Source organism: Polyodon spathula, chromosome 1 (genome assembly GCF_017654505.1).
Source record: "Polyodon spathula isolate WHYD16114869_AA chromosome 1, ASM1765450v1, whole genome shotgun sequence".
Classification (NCBI taxonomy): Eukaryota; Metazoa; Chordata; class Actinopteri; order Acipenseriformes; family Polyodontidae; genus Polyodon; species Polyodon spathula.
The window spans coordinates 37,225,527-37,244,011 of record NC_054534.1 but is presented as its reverse complement, the minus strand read 5'-3'; the positions used below and the strand labels follow the sequence as shown (position 1 = coordinate 37,244,011).

General features: G+C 35.9%; 1 protein-coding gene across 1 annotated transcript in view; it reads right to left on the bottom strand.

Annotated features, from left to right (window-relative positions):
- Positions 1-18,485, bottom strand: part of LOC121318164 (potassium/sodium hyperpolarization-activated cyclic nucleotide-gated channel 1-like) — a 77,882-nt gene that overhangs the window by 11,415 nt on the left and 47,982 nt on the right. The window contains exons 5-7 of the mRNA XM_041254553.1: positions 12,419-12,565; positions 9,228-9,468; positions 5,767-5,931 (exon numbers count right to left, since the gene is read on the bottom strand). Coding sequence (XP_041110487.1) covers positions 5,767-5,931; positions 9,228-9,468; positions 12,419-12,565 — 553 coding nt within the window. The remainder of the gene's footprint in view (positions 1-5,766; positions 5,932-9,227; positions 9,469-12,418; positions 12,566-18,485) is intronic.

The window sequence follows — 18,485 nt, the reverse complement described above, 5'->3', positions numbered from 1 at the left end:
AGTAATTAACTTAAAATCAAACTGTATTTGTTTTCAGAAAGCCAGTCATTTAAGCATTTAACAGCCCATTGTGCTCGTTTTGTGGTATTAATTTCATTTCGATTTGTTTTTGTCCCTGTAAAGAGCGAGTGTGTGGTAGTAAAGGAAAAGAGAGCGTGAAGAAAGGCGAGTTGGGTGGTGAAGACATCGTGTATAGTAATGTAAATACTGTCAAAAAATATAAAAATATCCACAGTTAAAAATGAATGAAGAGTCAGTTTCACAAAACGACAGCTGATACCAGCTAAAAGGAGGAAAATAAAACTGAATATCTGACAACTGGATCTGACCGAAGTTACAGAAAATGACTGGTATGTGCACTGATTCATAGTGCAGATGACTATCAACTGGAAGATATAACAAGACACCTTGCTGTCTTAAGTATCTTCAGTGACAGCAAGTATTTTGACATGTGTTTTCTTTGATTTTGGCAGCGCAGTGATACGTGGTTAGCACAGGTGCAGTGATTTGCCTTTGTTCCTAAGTAGTTCCTAATCATGACATTGTGCTGGATATTGTAACGGCTTGGAACCCTGATGGACCAATCAGCATGCAGCATTCTAACAATCCATTTTATAATATCGGTAACTCCATACTGCAGTAAAACTTGTATGAGTCATTTTAAAAGGATAGTATTTTGTTTGCAACAAATCAAAATGTGATCATTAAATGCTTATGCTAAAGTAAATGAATGTGTCTCCTAATAAATGCAGCACTATAAATGCAGTATTATTTTTACTAATATTTATTTGGAGGTTACAAAGGCAGGCACAACTGGGTCAAACTTGAAAGCACATTACTTATTCCCTCCCCTAAAACTCCAGAACCACACCTGATATGTTAATAAATAAGTGGTATGTCTTCCTGACACATAGCACTAAACAAGCATGTGCTCTTTGAGCAATATCTAAGTATTTACGGCTTTGACCGCCTGAAAAAGTTAAAATTAGTTGGGTTTTTTTTCATATTCATATTCTACTTATGGGGTCTGAAGAAAGCTTAAAGGGTATTACGTTTATTTTAAAGTGTTTTTTATGTGTAATATGATCTGGACTCAAACTCGTGGCTGGGTCAAAATAGGGAGACCGCAACCGAAAATGATGATCCCACAGACATGACGTCGCAGTTAAGTCACAAAATTGACTGTGGCGCTTGTCTTAAAAACAAACTGTTATATAATAAAAACCACATAGAAAAAATAGATTTTTGTGCCAAATGTAATTTAGGTGAAAAATACAATCAAAAGAAAGATATTTTGTGAGATATTATATTTTAAGAAAGTATTATATTATTAATATAACAGGTTTTGTTGTCTATATATAGTGAGTGATTACTTGGGTAAACTTACACCGATTTATAAACTGCTGAATTGACGATACACACACGCTGTCCTTCTCATAGGGGATGAACCCAATCTCACTCTGTTCGCTCACCCTATTACTAGTGATTGTATAGGCTTAATAGTTTCTAATTAATAAATGCATTTAAAAGAAATTGGTTACTTTATCTAGTTATTTATCCTATCTTATTTTAATGGCGTATGTCATGGTGCTTTATAACTTACTGGTATCTTGTTTATGCCATGAATCTTTACATTTTCTATATATATCACTAACACTAGCTCCCCGGACTCAATTCAAGGTGCATATACTGGTATGGTAACCTTTTACTTTTCACACAAGGCAATATTACAGAGTAGACAGTACGGAGTGCTTTCCTTCCCCCAGGTGAAGTGCATTCTTCAGAATCCGGTGTTTTAGCAAGTCTTTAGAAATTGTTCTATCAAAATAACCTCGTGTAAGTAAACAATGAGATAAAGGTTTACTTCCAGTGTTTCATATTTTGTTATTATTAGTGTTTTTTAAACAGTGTTGTTTTTAAATAATATACAGTATGATGAGCAATAGGATGGATTTGCGGTGCAGATCCGGTCACTTTTCATGACATATAAAAATAACTCATGGAAATGAAGCCACATCAGTGGTATAAATAAAAATATATCACTGTTGTCATTCAATCTCTTACTCTAAATTATGTAGCTGGTAATGCAGCTGGTAAAGAGCACTATTTTGGATACTAATCCATAAGTGTTAGACACTCTACAGAGTAATAACAGAACAATAATGCTTTATTTAATGCAATTACACCCTTTATGACCCATGCCATGGTGGCAGCCTTTCAATCTCGTGCCCATAATTTGGTGCCTCCATCTGCCAAGTTTCATTGGTATGCAGTGAATTATTTTTTCCTCAACAGCAGTGGACAGTGGCTGCGTGTTGTGTTTGCCATTGATTTTGGTTACACTTAAACAACTGTATGTTAGTGTCTCACTTTTGTTTGACTTACTATATGTAGTAAGAAACTAAACAAAAAAAAAAAGTTTTTTGTATGTTTTCTCTCAACAGCTTTTTTGAGATACTTCCTTCCCTTTGAAGTCAAAATAAAACAAATCAATAATTATTTGACTTTTTTTTCCTTTGTGTTAACAAGGTTTTAATAATCAAAATGCTTGTAATAAGAGACATTAAAAAGTGCCATTCACTACATAGGAAAAGAATGACTTCAGTTACGAAGCTTGGAAATTGAATGTAAGAGTTGTTAGTCCTCCCCATCACGAGACAGGAGACTAAACATCTATTAAAAGAAGGGGGGAGGTGTGGGCTTTATTAGACACCATGCACAATTTGAAAAAAAAAAACAAGAAACACAGCCTCTCAATTTTTGTGGAGGCGACAGTATTTGATTATTTGCTACTTAAACTGCAATCAGAAACAAATTTGTCCGTAAGATGACTAAGCAAAAAATTGTTACATAAGAGACATAATGCTTAATTCAGTGACATTATTATTTGTTTATGTAGCAGACACCTTTATTCAAGGCAGCTTAGAGAGACTAGGGTGTGCAAACTGTGCACCAGCTGCAGAGTTACCTACAACTACATCTCACCCAAAAGACAGAGCACAAAGAGGTTAAGTGACTTACTCTGTAAGTCACACAACAAGTTAGTGAATGAGCTAGGATTTGAACCAGGGACCTCATCATTACAAACCCTTTGCTTTAACCACTGGACCACATAACCTCCTTTCATTATGACATCTACAAGCATATATGCTAAGACTTGCATACTAACCCATACAGTTATACAGTATGATTTCCATTACATGAGAGTAGGTGTTAAAACTTCATGCTGACAGTGGACTCAGCTCTCGCCAAGGTAAGCACCAACCAAGACATAGCTTATTGTACTGTAAACTAATATGATACATCTGTGTTTCCTTCCATCTGGTGATGCAGATATCCTTCTACCTGGGTTGATAGCTTAAGTGTAATGCTGGCTCCAGGGATAAGTCTATTTTGCCTCCCTGGCATATCAGCACACACAACGGCTGCAATGCTGGCTCCAGGGATCAACCACAGTGCAGCCTCCCTAACACATAAGCATGACATCCATCTGGACTGAGCTAAGTAGGGTACTTCTCCGGGGTCTTCAGGTGGGCACCTTCCTTTGGTGTTTCGTCGACTAGCCCACGACAAGTGAACAGGGCTCCGTTCCCCACTCAGTTAAGCCCGGCTTACTTACCTTCCTTTACATCAACTTTTTTAAAATTTCTACTCTGCTTGAGGTCCCCAGCCAGAATCTTTTCATCTCAGCCAGAGCCAGTTGCTGCTCCTCTCTGCTGCTTCTAGTTCTTCACTTGGCCACTGAATTCGATGTCTCTGAGAAATTGAGTTGTGGAGTGTGCCACAAATCCTTGACAACCCAGCTCCACTGGGTAAACCTGGACTCTCCATCCTCGTTGTTCCGCTTCAGTAGCTAGTTGAGCGTACCAGTTTCTTCTTTTTGTACACCTCATCCACAGCAGCCTTCCATGGCACTGTTAACTCTACCAGGTGAACAAGGCGTGCTGATTCAGACCACATGACAATATCAGGTTGTAGGTTAGGCAATCTCAGGTGGGAAAATAAGCCGTTGTCCAACATCTGCAAGCATTTTCAGTCTCTAAAAGCTTCCATTTGTCCTAGGCGAGTTTTGGTTTTAATACATTTTCTTGGAGGTTGCTCCCATGGATGAAGGAATGTTGTTCTTTGTGTGTCATATATTGCTACCTGTTGGTCACACTGCTCTTGTCTTCCAGTGGTAAGGCCAAACATCACATGCACCTGGTCATGATGCCAAGTAAACCATCCTTGGCTAAGACCCACTTTACATCCTGTCAAAATGTGTCTTAATGTAGCTGGCAATGAACACAAAGGACACCACAGATCCTCTCCTACCCATAGATGCTGTGGTGATGGGAGGTTCTGTGGTGATGGGAGAACATTTTATGTTGACAAGGAAACTGATCCTGCTCTGTTCCATTATCCAAAAATCTTGCCAGCCAATCTTGCGTTGTTCCACAGTCTCTCGTCTTGTCCGTTCTCCCTACTTGGCCTGGGAAATTGCCTTTACACACCTGATCCTCTCCTCCTGCTTTTGCACCTCATTTACTACCAGCTTCCTCCATTGAGCTGGGGCTGCTTTGTGCCATGTAGGAGGAGCTGAACTGAGACCAAGGCCTCCTCTTCCATGCTGTACTTGCCCCATGATATCACTGATACGAAGGGCAGCTTTTGCATCGTCTACAGCTTCCTTTTCCGCCCACTTTCTTCCAGTTTTCAACATAGGTGCCGCTTCTCTCACACATTTGTTGTGTGACTACCAACTGCCATTTCGTCGAACCTTGGTGCACTTAAACTCCTCGGTTAGAGCTGAGACTGGCAGCTGCAGTACCCCTTTACCACCATACAGTCCCACTCTGCTGAGGCAGCGTGGAACTCCTACCATTTCCTGATGTATGAACTGATCAATGCTTCCAGCTTCTCTACTGTTGTCAAGGAAACCTCATACACAGTGAGTGGCCTCTGAAGTCTTGGCAGTAGACCAAACTGAAAGCACCAGAGTTTAAGTTTGCCTGGTAAAGCGCTGCTGTCTATGCTCGTCAACCCTCGCACTGCTTGTTGTCTCACTTCTCCCACACGAACTGTGTAGTTAATTTGGGATTTAAAGTGTTCCAGGCAAATTAATCTGTTTTTTCTAGATAATGTTGTGAGGTGTTTCATGTTGGTGTTCTTCATTTAACTACAATATACAAATGTGCATCTTTACAGTTTTAAAACAAATATAAGAGTTTAACAAGAATGCAACTAACAATGCTCTGCAAATTATTTACAAACAGGAATGTAGTATAAAACTTTTTTTTTTTAGGATGGTTCAATAAAAAAATAAAAAAATAAAAAAATAATTATTAGCCTGAATGCCCTGCTCATACATGTGCCCCTTTTGAAAAGTAATTTGATAATTTGCAACTGGTTTTTCCAAGTCCAAAATGTCATGTATACAACTGGGTGCGTTTAAAGAACAAATGATAAAGTCGTCTCTGGGGAAATAAGTCAAGCAAACCCTGTTATCTTTATTTATTTATGCAGGATAGCTAATTTGAGAACCAACATATCCTTTCAAATGGGAGTGCTGCTTGCACCCAGGCGTACATCTCAATAGAACTGAGGCACATGCAGATGACATGAGTTGCCTTTAGTCCCATGTGTTTAAGTCAGGGTGATATAAAAAAAAAGCATCTCTCAGCTCATACTTCTGACTGCAGCATGCATTTCTAAAATGAAGAAAAATACAAATAGCGTGCAGCACAATGCCAGTAAAATGCAAGCACACAATAACCAAAATCTTACCAATCCGGTCAAGCCTGTCAATCGCAACTGTTTCAAAAGCCCTCCTCATCATTGGGTATTCCTCCAGGACTTCATTGAAATGGTCCACTGAGAGGGAGTATAAGCGACAGTAGGTATCGGCTTTCACACTGGCAGTGCGTCGTCCCTTTGTCAGCAGGCAAATCTCTGGATAAACATACAGAAACACACAAGAAACGGAAATGTTGGTAAAATATGTCACAATTTACAATAAAGAAAGAACAGTGAATTGAATAGCAAACATGGGAAGAACAGGAAGGAAAGGTATTGTAAAGAGCAGGTTTATATTGATGGACGCTAGTTGTGTCAAATTTCTCAGAACTGGCTGCCAATGGCTAGGGAGAGGGAATTATACTTATAATTACACAAAAAAACAGCAGTAACTTTCTATGTTTTTAAGAGTACAACATGTGTTGGTTTTGTTGTTTACTATCAGGGTATTCCCATCTTTAATTTTGTTTCGCTATATTAATAAATCAATTTCATGTTTGCTGGCACTTTTTAATTTTTTTTTTTTATTAAAGTAAACATTCTCAGTTTTTAATATAAATAATTAAATAAGAAAAAAAATACATCTTTATCACATTATTTTTACTTTATTTGATAGGAAAACATATAATAAAACAGCGGAATTTGAAATCTATGCCTGCAGGAGCCAATGTAACACTGCAATACAACTTTTGATCAAAGGATTATGTGAACTAATCTAGATCAATTAAAGTTGTCTATTTTTCTCATTTAAACTCAGTATCATTGCTTTGTAGAGAATATGAAGGTTTAGGTTGACTGTGTTGATAAACTAACAGCATTTGAAATTATCTGAACTTCATGTACTGTTTGGGCAGATAGAGAAAATAAAGGACTTTACCAATCCATAGCATTCATCCTCCCCAATATCACTTTTCCATTCTTAGAATGATCCTTTATGTACTCATTTTCTAATTTGTTATATTTAAAAAAGTCACATATATGATTGTATTATTGCAAATATATAGATATATGACAAACGTTGATAGTCGTCCCATTGCACATATCATATCACATTACCTACTGCCAACATCTGCATTAAACAGTTACTGTCAATGTAGCTATTGATATCTTACAAGACCAGCATTTCATATAGCGTATGCATGCTTTTCGTGTCTTGATCAATGCAATAAAATGGCATACTGCAGGTCTTTACACTGCTAGCTGTTGCCAAGTTAAATCTGATCTTCTATGCCTTGCTCATGCTATGGGTAAAAATATCACTGTCCATATGGGGAGTTAATTGTAGCAGGTTGGTTAGCATCACTACAATACAGAGCAGTGGGCTTTTCCTGTTAGTGATGAACATATCAGGGTGGCAGCTTGCAAATGAGGTAAATCTGAGGTTGCTCAAGTCTCTCAGTGATGATGGTCTACTTGTGATACCAAGCTGAGGCATTGTACTTCCTAAAACTTCACTACAGTATAACTACACTAGAGTGTACAAAATACACATGGTTTAAATCTCTTCATTGTAGAAATTTAAAGTGGCAAACTTCTTAATCTCTCCGAAATACACAGCTGATCATGCATTCTCAACACCACTGCATGCTAATTCCAGTGCCAGTCTCTTCTTAGCAGCTGCTACTAGATTTAACTGATATCTAGTAAAGTGAAGCATATGAGATGACCAGAGATAGGCCTAGCTGCTTCACGTTTTGCTAGGATTCCTTTCGAGGTGAGAGTCACCTTGGATTTCTTGGTCTGTACAGGTTATCCCTGAAACCTCAACCACGCTGAAATTGCACTTAAATGTCATTGAATATCGAATTTCCCAAAACATTAAATATCAGATTTCTCAAGTGCCATCTGGGGAGCACAGCAGGTGAAATTGATATGCAAGGCAAATTAACAATGACCGAGAATTGAACCCACAATCTCCCAATTTAAATACGCCTACTGTATTAACCTCCTTATGGTGGTAACCTTTTTAAAAGTGTCAAATTTCCATCTCTGTTAAGTCCATTAGTACTCTTATGTTTCTTAGGGAATGGAAGTTTGGGATGATTAACAAGAAAGCAGGTGATAAACCATAAACACATGTTTTTGATGAGCTGAATCCTATAACCTATGATAGGGTTTATATGCTATAAGCTCTATCACTCAGACATTAGCTGCAGAATTTAATTTCTCTAACACTAAGCTTATCTCAATGGGCTTTTCTTTTTGTGTTTGATTGGAAAAATACAAAAGCATTTGGTATAATACGATTATGGTTAACCTTAGCTGAAAAAAAAAAAAAATCGATATATAAATAAATATTTACAAGGAGTATTTTTGCTTTATTTATTTTGTTTTGATGTGCTTCCTTACCACCATAACAAGTTATGAAAAATTTTCTTTTATTGACATTTTTACATAGAAAACTCTACAGAGAGTTACCTAGTTTATATTTGTATTAATTTTGAATCAGTTTTTATTGTTGCTTTGTAATGTTTATCATGTGGATACAGTTTGTAAGGGGGATCTAAAACATGTTTAGTGTAATACAGTGCTGTCCAATGGATGGCTTATAAGCAATGTATGCCCGATGGAGCACCAAAATATGTCTCTTTGGATTTAGAGGTGTATCCCATTTAAGGCTGTTAATGATATCAAAAGTAAGACAAAGATTATCTTTAGTAGAAAGTATATAGTTGAAATTCAACAAAACTAATCTGCTTAGAAACAAAACTGAAGCAGTGTCTTAATTTAATCTTGGAAAAACTCATATCTTAAGAACAATAAATATATTGAAAGTTTAGTATCAATTACAAAAGTGTAGTGAAAAGTAATATGCATTTCAAGAAAAGCTTTTAAAACTGCACAATTTCAAGAAGATTTTTCTATTATTCTTTATTTCGAAATTCAAAGTGAATCGGTACATGCATTGATAACGTTAATAGTATTTGGCTTTCTGTCCTTGTTTCTACCAACAACCGTTGACAGAGAATATAAATGGATATGAGAGAAAACAGGAATATTTCAGACTTTGGGATGCTTAGTTTAATCTGACTGCTATGTGAACATAATTGGATAGCAACATTAGTCAATTCCACCTATTGCGTTATTTAGTATTCACTATCTACATATGTAATGCAACACCAGATTCTGAGCAAATGCTTATTTACTGTATGGAGTGGCTACTAACCGGCAGTGAATAAACAATAGTAATGTATCCTTTTGGTCACTAAATATATTCATATAGGGGACTAGTGGAGGCAAGTTTTTGAGTGTTCATATCATTGGACATCAACCTAAGGTTAACAATTTGGGCCATAGGTCGGAGTACATTGTACAAGTTTAAGAATGTTAGAGATTCACTTTTGCATCTATCACACAGTTTCTTTCTGTAACATAAGTTGATCAGCTATTTTTTTACATATGAGACACATTAGGTACCAGGGCTTATTCAGTTCAATGTATGGAAAACTAACCTCCAAAGTAAGATCCGTCTGTGAGTTTCATATCACTGTTTAATTTGGTGATCACACTGGCCACGCCATGCTGGATGAAATACATCTTCTTCCCAATGGTCCCTTCCCGTATAATGTAATCATTAGGCTGAAACACCTCAAACTTCAGCTTACTAAGCATGCCTGTCACAAAGTTAGGGTCCGCGTTGGCAAACAAGGGCATTGTGGCAACCAGCTTGCGACAATTGAAGTTTACTATTTCCTGAAAACACAAGAATGGGATGTATTATTTTAATGTTACAAACAGTCTTTATCTTTACTCCAATTCACAGTAATTATGCTAAACATCTTAAATAATACTTGAGCTGTTAGTCTTCCTCCTGATTTCCATTGTCTTACTATTTTACGATGTTTGCAGTCGTACTGAGAGATATTGGGTATAATATTGAGATATTATTATTTGTTTCTGTTAATACTGTTACCTAATTTTGCAATTTCAATTATATGTGAAACTACTTTCAAGTAAACATGTCAGTGCCAAAGGGTTCTAAGCTTTATTTTTCTAAATGTAGGCTTTAAATTTGAAAGCAAAGCTCAGGTTATACTAGATGAGAGTTTACAGCATGATGGCAAATAAATTAATTTACTCCTAACAGTTGCATGTGTTCACAGCCCAAGCAACTCATATTCTGCATAGAGGCTTTGGCTTCTGGGTAAAGGCCCATTTCACAGCATGCACAATGAAGAGACTCTTTATGCAAGGATGTATGCAAGGCTGTAAACTTGACTCATTCTGTGTCAAAAAGACCAACAGTCTTTACAGATACTAGCTGCAGTTTACTTTTCACTTCCACTGTGTTCTGACCCGCTCTGTTATGTTTAATAGTTTTACTTAAATACATGTATGTGGGAACACATTTCTGTTATCTTCAATGCAAAATATGCTTTAGAAATACAAATGCACCTTATCTGATCCCATGTTTAACTTTAATTATAATAGATTTTCTACTTAGTAAAAACTAGTATCCAAATCCACTGTAATTCTTCAAAGAAAATGTCAACATTCCGCTTCAAGGGAAATACAAATTTGAAAAGATTGTTCTGCACAGCTCCATCTGAGAAGCCATTTTATATTAAGCACAACAACAGTGTGTTGTTGCTATGGTCTATGGTGACATTATTTATAGAGTATCTATGACCATGGTGTTCCAAGAAAACTGGATCTTTTGTACCATTCTGGACTGAGGTTTATAACCAACCTGGGTTATTCTGTTGTGATTTATATAGATTGGCAGGTCTGACTTCTTTATCATCACAAAACACTGGTACATAATTGTTTATAAGGCTATCCTTGGCAAAACCTCAAATTATCTTAATATGTTTCTAATTACCTCTAGTAGTACTTATACTCTTGAATTATTATTATTATTATTATTATTATTATTATTATTATTATTATTATTATTATTAGTTTATTTAACAGACGCCTTTATCCAAGGAATCTTACAGAGACTAGGTTGCGTGAACTATGCATCAGCTGCAGAGTCACTTACAACAACGTCTCACCCGAAAGACGGAGCACAAGGAGGTTAAGTGACTTGCTCAATGTCACACAGTGAGTTAGAGAGTAAGCCGGGATTTGAACCGGGACCTCCTTGGTAACAAGGCCATTTCTTTAACCAACTCAGTTCCTAGGGTTCGTACAGAATTTGGAAAAAAGGCATTCCGTTTTCTTGTTCCGTGGTCTTGAAATAAACTCCAGGAGAACTTCAGCCGTTATCAGTGAATCAGTGAAGCACAGGAAGCATGTCCTGCATCACATCTCTCAGGCAGCCAAATGATTGTATTTCAAAATAAATGTAAAATAAAACTTTTACAGTAGTATTGCTGTTCTGAAACAAGGTAGGCTGCATGCAATTAAAGGAATATTGCTTTAGTTATATAAACCCCCTCAGTTCACTGCCTTTTGGGAACCATGCTCATTATATGAATAATTGTACACTCAGTTCTGCTTATTATCTGTTCTGCCTACCACATCTGTAGTAGCAGGGACTTTGACCCGAATCATATACTGTGTATAATAAATCAGATCCTAGTATCCAGCTCAGAACTCCACAGGGAAGCAACCTTTGGGCTTCATCTATTTAATGTCCTTAGTTTGTCACGTGGCTATTTAAAAATTGTTCATGTGCTGCAAACTTTCAAGAATGATAAAACATAATATTAACTGCTAGCATTGTCTTACCTGGAAGACATTATCAATGCATCGATGGCATTTTGTTCTGAACACTCACAGTAATCACTTGGGAACAACAATGCGTACTGACTTAATGGGGCTACCTGCATGGCGTTGTCAGTAATTTATATCATTTACTGCACTGTACTTATTTAAACTGTGCAAAGAGCAACATCCTTATTATTAAAGAAAAAAACGTCATAAGCCCTGTCCACTTTTAAACTGTGCTCTTATGGAGCTTTTGGATTTACGGATGAAACTGAGGCTTCTAATGGTAATGGTGGGCAATCCATGATTTACAGTACCTTTTTCTACAGATTACATTTCCCTTTCCAATCAATTTAAGTTTAGACTGTTTCTGACAAAACACTTACGGGGCACGTTTGATATCGGTTATCAGTAGCTAATTAACTGTAAATATTCCCTTCCTTGAGTCCTGTAATCAATTACCATATTTACTTGTACAGCTTCTGGATCTTCCTCATTGTATATTACTGGGATATGTGGTTTGTTGTGTCCTATTGGATTTTTAACATGAATTCAAGTTTTAATAATAATCTTATATTAAGCACATATTCTTTTTTTAAAAAAAAATATTATTATAATGTGTTTTTGTTCTGTCCTGAAGGTCTGTTTACCTTTTGGAAAGAAACTCTGACATACAGTATGTATTATTGGAAAAGCAATTCAGTTTTAGAATCAACTTGCTTCCAGACTGTGTGTGGTTCAATGAATGTTGAATACTATAGAATTTTAATTCCCAAGCATTGTATCCTACAGTGATATATCAACTGTACATACCCTGTTTTAAACAAACATTAGATTTGTTTTCCAATTATCGTACTATATATCTTATTGTAACACACTCACACACACACACACACACACACACACACACACACACACACACACACACACATGAGGAAAGCCAATCATAACACTGCATAACAGAAAATTCTGAGCTGAAATGACTTACCTCGTTGAGAGGATCATTTAGCTCACTCAGAATGTTATCTTCATCAAAGATCTTGCCTTGATAGCGATGCTCATAGTAATCATGAATCTTCTGACGCATATCAGCAGGCAGCTTATGGAAGGACATGTACTGTTCCACTTGCTTGTACTGTAAAAAAAAAAAAAAAAAAAAAAAAAAAAAAAACGAAAAAAAAAACATTAAACCAGGAAATTAGCAAACCATTAAAAACTGATACATTAATTAAAGGTTTCTACGTTTTACATCCAGTGCTTTAAGATATGTTTGTACGTCTGAGGTTTAAAACATGTACAATAACATTTCAGTGGGTATGAGACCATTCAAATCGTATGGCACAGCCATGGTTAAAGATCACTCGTACAAAATTAAACACACAATTGACAGTCATCCTTTTGAAAAGCTTTTTTTTCCTTTTTCCTACCCTTGTTACAAGAGTATCCCCAAAATATGTGCAGCTTTTGTTTGTGCAACATCAAGGTTAAAAAGTAAATATGTCAAATCAATGTTTCAGTGCCTTGCACCCTCATCAGGATTTACAAAACATAAAAGTCAGTTACTAAAACTGCTGCTGTTTGCTATTGAATAACTGGCCTCTGTTCTTTCATTTTCAGGTTTTGTGGCAGGCAAATCCAACTTGATTATCTCCAAAACAATACAAAAAAACGACAAAACTGATCTTAATGAATCCAAAAAGGATGCTTCAAAGGGATGTGAAATATTTTTTTACAGGCTTTAATGAAATTGTTTTTTTTTTTTTTTTTGGCAGATTGAAGCTACTTTTTAATGAGTCCTTATATCTGACTTACATAAGAGGCAGACTGGCAGTACCCTATTTTAAAGAAAGGAAGCAGGTGGCAGGTGGGAGTGCAAGGAAACTAAGATGTCCCAAAGGGCGCATTGTGCTGCTTTGAAGATTCAGCAGACTTTCTTGTACAAGCTATTCTTCAACATAATTAACTGTCTGCAAAAATTAGCTGGGACTGCAAAAGTATGAAAAACAGACAGTGAAAATTCTATTTTGATTCCAAATTAAACGATTGTATCTGCCTTTACAACACAGAATAAAATATAGTTAAAAAAAAATCAAAATTCACCTTTTTTTTTTTTTTTTTTTTTTAAACATTTTCTTAATACGGAATTTACTAGTGCTCAGCTGCAATGCATTTCATCTTTTTCTACTTGTGTGCACTTCATGTACAGTACTGGTACAAATTATGGAAAAATGATTTACAGCAAGACTAGGGTTGGGGATTGGGTTGCCCTTTTTCTTTTACTCCTACATCTAACTTACTAAATTGCCTGGTATCTCTCAGTAGATAATCGTCTCTTTAAAAATATACTCAATATATTAATGAGCAAGACATTTTGCAATGAGAAAAGTACACCGAAATGTTCGAATTGGTTTTATAGGAAGGCAGTACAACTGGGGATGGAGAGCTTGTTGCCAGAAAACTTCACTCAGACTACTTCCAAATGTCTTGGCATCCCTAACAAACTGCATATGTTCCACACAAATTAACAATCTGGTTCTTTCTGGAATGTTTCAGCCCCCTTCTACAATGACTCAATGTATTCCAGAATTGTGCATTAGTCCACAAAAAAAAAAAAAAAAAAAAAATATAAAATATGAAAACCCTGACTACTGAAAGGAAAGTTTAGTGTGGTTGCAATGTTTTAAAAAATTATGCTATATATAGAGTCACCCACACAAAAAAAAAAAAAAAAAAAAAAAAATGCCAGTTGAAATCTGTGAATCTCCAGCAAAAAGCAGGGAAAGGAATTAGCTTTGGTAGAGATATTAAGCAGTATTACAAATCATTAGATTTGGTACAGCGATACATATGAAAAAGTTTTTTTTTTTTTCCTAATTAACCCCTATGTGGCCCAATACGACTCAATTAATGACTTTGTAACTCTTGTAAAAGCAGGGGGGGGGGGGGGGGGGGGGGGATGACACCAGATAACTCCATTGTGTACTTAGTCCCCCAAAACATCTGAAGACACCAACAAACTTTTCACTGGGTGACAAAGGCTTTGTTTTCTGTACTGCAGCTTTATAAATGCTTAGAGTAAGTAAGTTAAAGTATAATTTCATTGATTTAATACAGCCCTCACACTTTGTTAGGAGGTTTTAAATCATTGTTTATGGTTCTGAGATCTTATACTCCAATACTGAGTAATAATTTTTCTATATATTTAAGTCCTGTGACAATGTGACCTTTCAGCGCCTCTAACCCCACCTACTCTTGCTCTTTATACATTGAGAGTAGATAGGGCTGGCAGTTCAAATGTCACAGTATAACATCTTGAAAGGAATGATGAATTCTGTTCATTACCGGCAGTTTAGTAGCTCAAAAAACAAACAAAAGTCAGGTAAAGATAGCTATAGAAAAATGTATAACTCAATATTTACAATATAATGATTGAAAACAAAATGAAATTTTAAGTAGCTTCTAAAAATGGATAAAGACTGGCTATAAAGTCAACAGCAATGCAATGTATGATATACTGTAACCTTCAGTATAGGGGACGTTGGTTAATTAAACATTAATTATATGGGACACTCAGTTTCACAATCTATTTGTAGGTATATCTCTATTGACATGACTAATTGAATGAGAATGCCTTTCACTTTTCATTGAACGAGGAAAAGGGATAGGGGAGTTTTTGTAGATTTGTTTTCTTTAATAACCTTGTAATTTCTAGGTGACTGTTATATTTTGAAATCCCTCCTGCATTCTTTTGTGTTGGATTGTGTTACATTCTTCATAAAATGTCGCTATTTTTTATAATATAAAAAGCACTGACACTATTGTGAGGCAAACAACATCCCATCTACTGAAGTTATTGTTTGAGTGTCTGCATTGGCACAGGTACAAAACACCAGAATGGATGGCAGTTGGCTACCTAGTTGAGCTTTATCTTAGTAAATGGATAGCAGCTTAGCAGGCTGTTGCTTGTAATCAGAAACCCAGAGACAGGTACCAATAATAAGTAATCTATAGGATAGGAGAGAGGCAAAGTGAAAATAGAAAAGAATCACACAAGAGGCTGTCTTTGTGCTCCATTGATCTACAGTCTAATTGCAAGGTGATATGACAAGGTTTTGTTTGAGAGAAATCGATTTACATTCGGTACACAACAAAGTTGAAATCTATTGTTTGAAGTTTCAGCTTTCAAAAGGAGATTCGAGATAGTGGTGGCATTTTGCCCTGATCCCCAGGATGGGGTTGGCAAATACATTGATCAAATATTCAGACTCTCTCTACTAATCCCTTTTCATCCGCTGTGGTGATTTTATAAAACATGTATGTCGCTGTCTGTTTTTGTTTTCCAATATGAGGATTAACAATAAGTTTTATTTTTTTTCTGAAACAGGGAGAAATAATATTATATTCATTATTTTTAAAAACAAACAAACATTAAATTAAATTTTATTAAACAATACATTACCACATTAAATAAATAATAATAATAATAATAATAATAATAATAATAATAATAATAATAATAATAATAATAATAATAATAGAAAAACACAACACACTATTCAGTCAAACTATACTTACATATATGTATGTGGGTAATATTGGCACAAGTAGACTCCAATTGACTAAGACTGAAAGCCAAAGTGTGTTTACAGGCTTTGAGTGCCGATATAACCCGTACGTAGAGGTTTGATTTGTTTTCTAATCATTATCAACCTTTAATTAGTTCAGCCAATTTTTTTGAAACGATGGAAAAGGTTGATGAAGAAAATACTCTTAAGGTGACATCAACCATGCTTATATGGAAAATCCAGCACAGTAAAAACTGAAAGTGGCATGATTGGTGTCATGAATTGGGTTTCTCTGTAATGTGTAGAGTAATACAGAAGGCACATGTGCAATCTGATTGGCTGAAAGTTCTTGAGCAGTCTATAATATAAATTATACAATGACATATAACACATACCACAGTGTAGAATGCGATGGACAGACAGGCACAAACCATGAACAGGACTCCACATTTTAAATGAGGACCCTAAAATGGAGTTTACTGGTGAAAATGTTATTGGCATAACAGACTCCAAGTCATCCATGATACATTATATTAGTAGTAGTACTGTAGCATTAAGCCTCCTTAATACAAATCAGACTATAGGTTAGAAATGTGAACATGACTATTATTTACCCAACTTGTTACAAAGAACTAAGTGCTACTTGAAGGCAAAAGCTACTGCTTTAATTGAGTAGTAATTATTACAAACTGATTATTAGCACAGGTAGATTTAAATCAGTTGTCAAAGCACTGCTGGCTTCTGCATGATGTAATTGCTACTTACAGTATTTATCTAGAGTTCAGAGCAAGAGAACATCATTCTTTTAAAGTTTGGTCTCTCTGCGGTGTAAAGGTTTTTAAACTCAGCAACCCTCTACAAGTTTAATGTAATGCAGTTCTTCTTTTCTGTTACAGGATTCAGTCGCACATTGCACAGCGCAACCCAAAGCTGCCTCCTCAAGTTTCACACACAAGAGAAAGAAATTATAAAGACAAGTTGACATTACACCATTTAATGTCATGGCCCCTTGTGCATTTGCTGGCAGACTGGCTAATTTTCTTAAACTTTTCAAGGACTACACGTCATTGTAATATGTTCATACTTGTATGGGATACATTTAGTGCTCAGTATTTATCAGTGTTTATTTACATATTGGTTGACCCAACCATTACATTTCTGTAGTTAATAGTACCAGGCAATCCTTTAAGTAAGCAATAACCCACGATAGGGTGTGTGGTAAGACATATCTTCCGCATGCCTGGGTGTGTTGTGAGGCACGAGGCTAAAGGCTGACATATGATTTATCGCACAGCATGGATTGGGTTATTGTGCTTATAAAAGTTTATTTTATAAAAAGAAAGCAAAAAACAATAGCATTTCAAACTTTTAAATTAAGTTTTATGGGATTTTGCGGAAATTGGGAAATTGATTGAATTGACTGCGAAATTCATCTCTTTAGGGGCCAATGCATATCAGACTTAACTTAAATGAACTACTGCACTCCACACACGATCGCAACCTACATATCCTAATTCTGTAGATAGGTATTTTTTTATTCCTTTGCTGTCCTGTATGCATTGCACTTAAGTGCCTTAGACAATAACATGTATATAAAAAAAAAAAAATACAACAAAGCGGTTAACTTTCTTGTTTACTGTTCACATGACAAACAATATTTTAATCAGCCTATCAGTGCACCTATACTGGCTTTTCTGTTACCTGTACTGTATAGTGGGAGGTGGGACAAAGTCAGTCTTGCATTGTTTTGATTTAGGATGCTAAAATCTATTAGTTTTCAGCACTGCAGGTAAAATACCAAACAGAGCAAAAAAAGCAAAGTATATTTCAGCTGAGGAGCATATCAAGAAATTTCCCAAAGAAACTACATGCAGATGGAGGTAAATTGCTTTGCACATCTTATAATGTGACTTTGGAGAAAATACAATCGATCGCTTCATAATCACACGTTAAAGAAAAGAATACTACAGAGGCTGCTAAACAGAATGTAAAAAAAAACAACAGCTTTCAGAAAACAAACTGGAAAGTTAGCGTAGACAAAAAGTATTCCTGTCAGTTGTAGCCAAGTTAAATCAGTACTACAGGTACGATCCAGCACAGCCACCTCACTTCAAACAACCTGCTGCTTACTTCGTAAACGCAGTTAGAATTTTAGACCTGAATAGGCACATTTTCTTTCTTTTGACTTGGTACTAATAAAATAAATTCCTGGATTGGACAAACAACAAGAAAATAAACGTGCTTGCATATATGGCCTTTATTAAAGAATGTCAGGTGCCCTTGGGTAACTGAGTTTTGTGACTGTTTCTAATCACGTTCTGCATCCGTATAACTTGGTAAAGCTTTGTCTCACACTTCCAACCAACTCAGTGGAAACAGAGCATGCAGTCTCAATGTATGGGCAAGTCTTCACAACCCAGACAGAGAATGTCGGCAGTAATTGCTGGAGGAAGTTGCATGCCTTTAATAAATGAAAGCACTCCCTTTTAG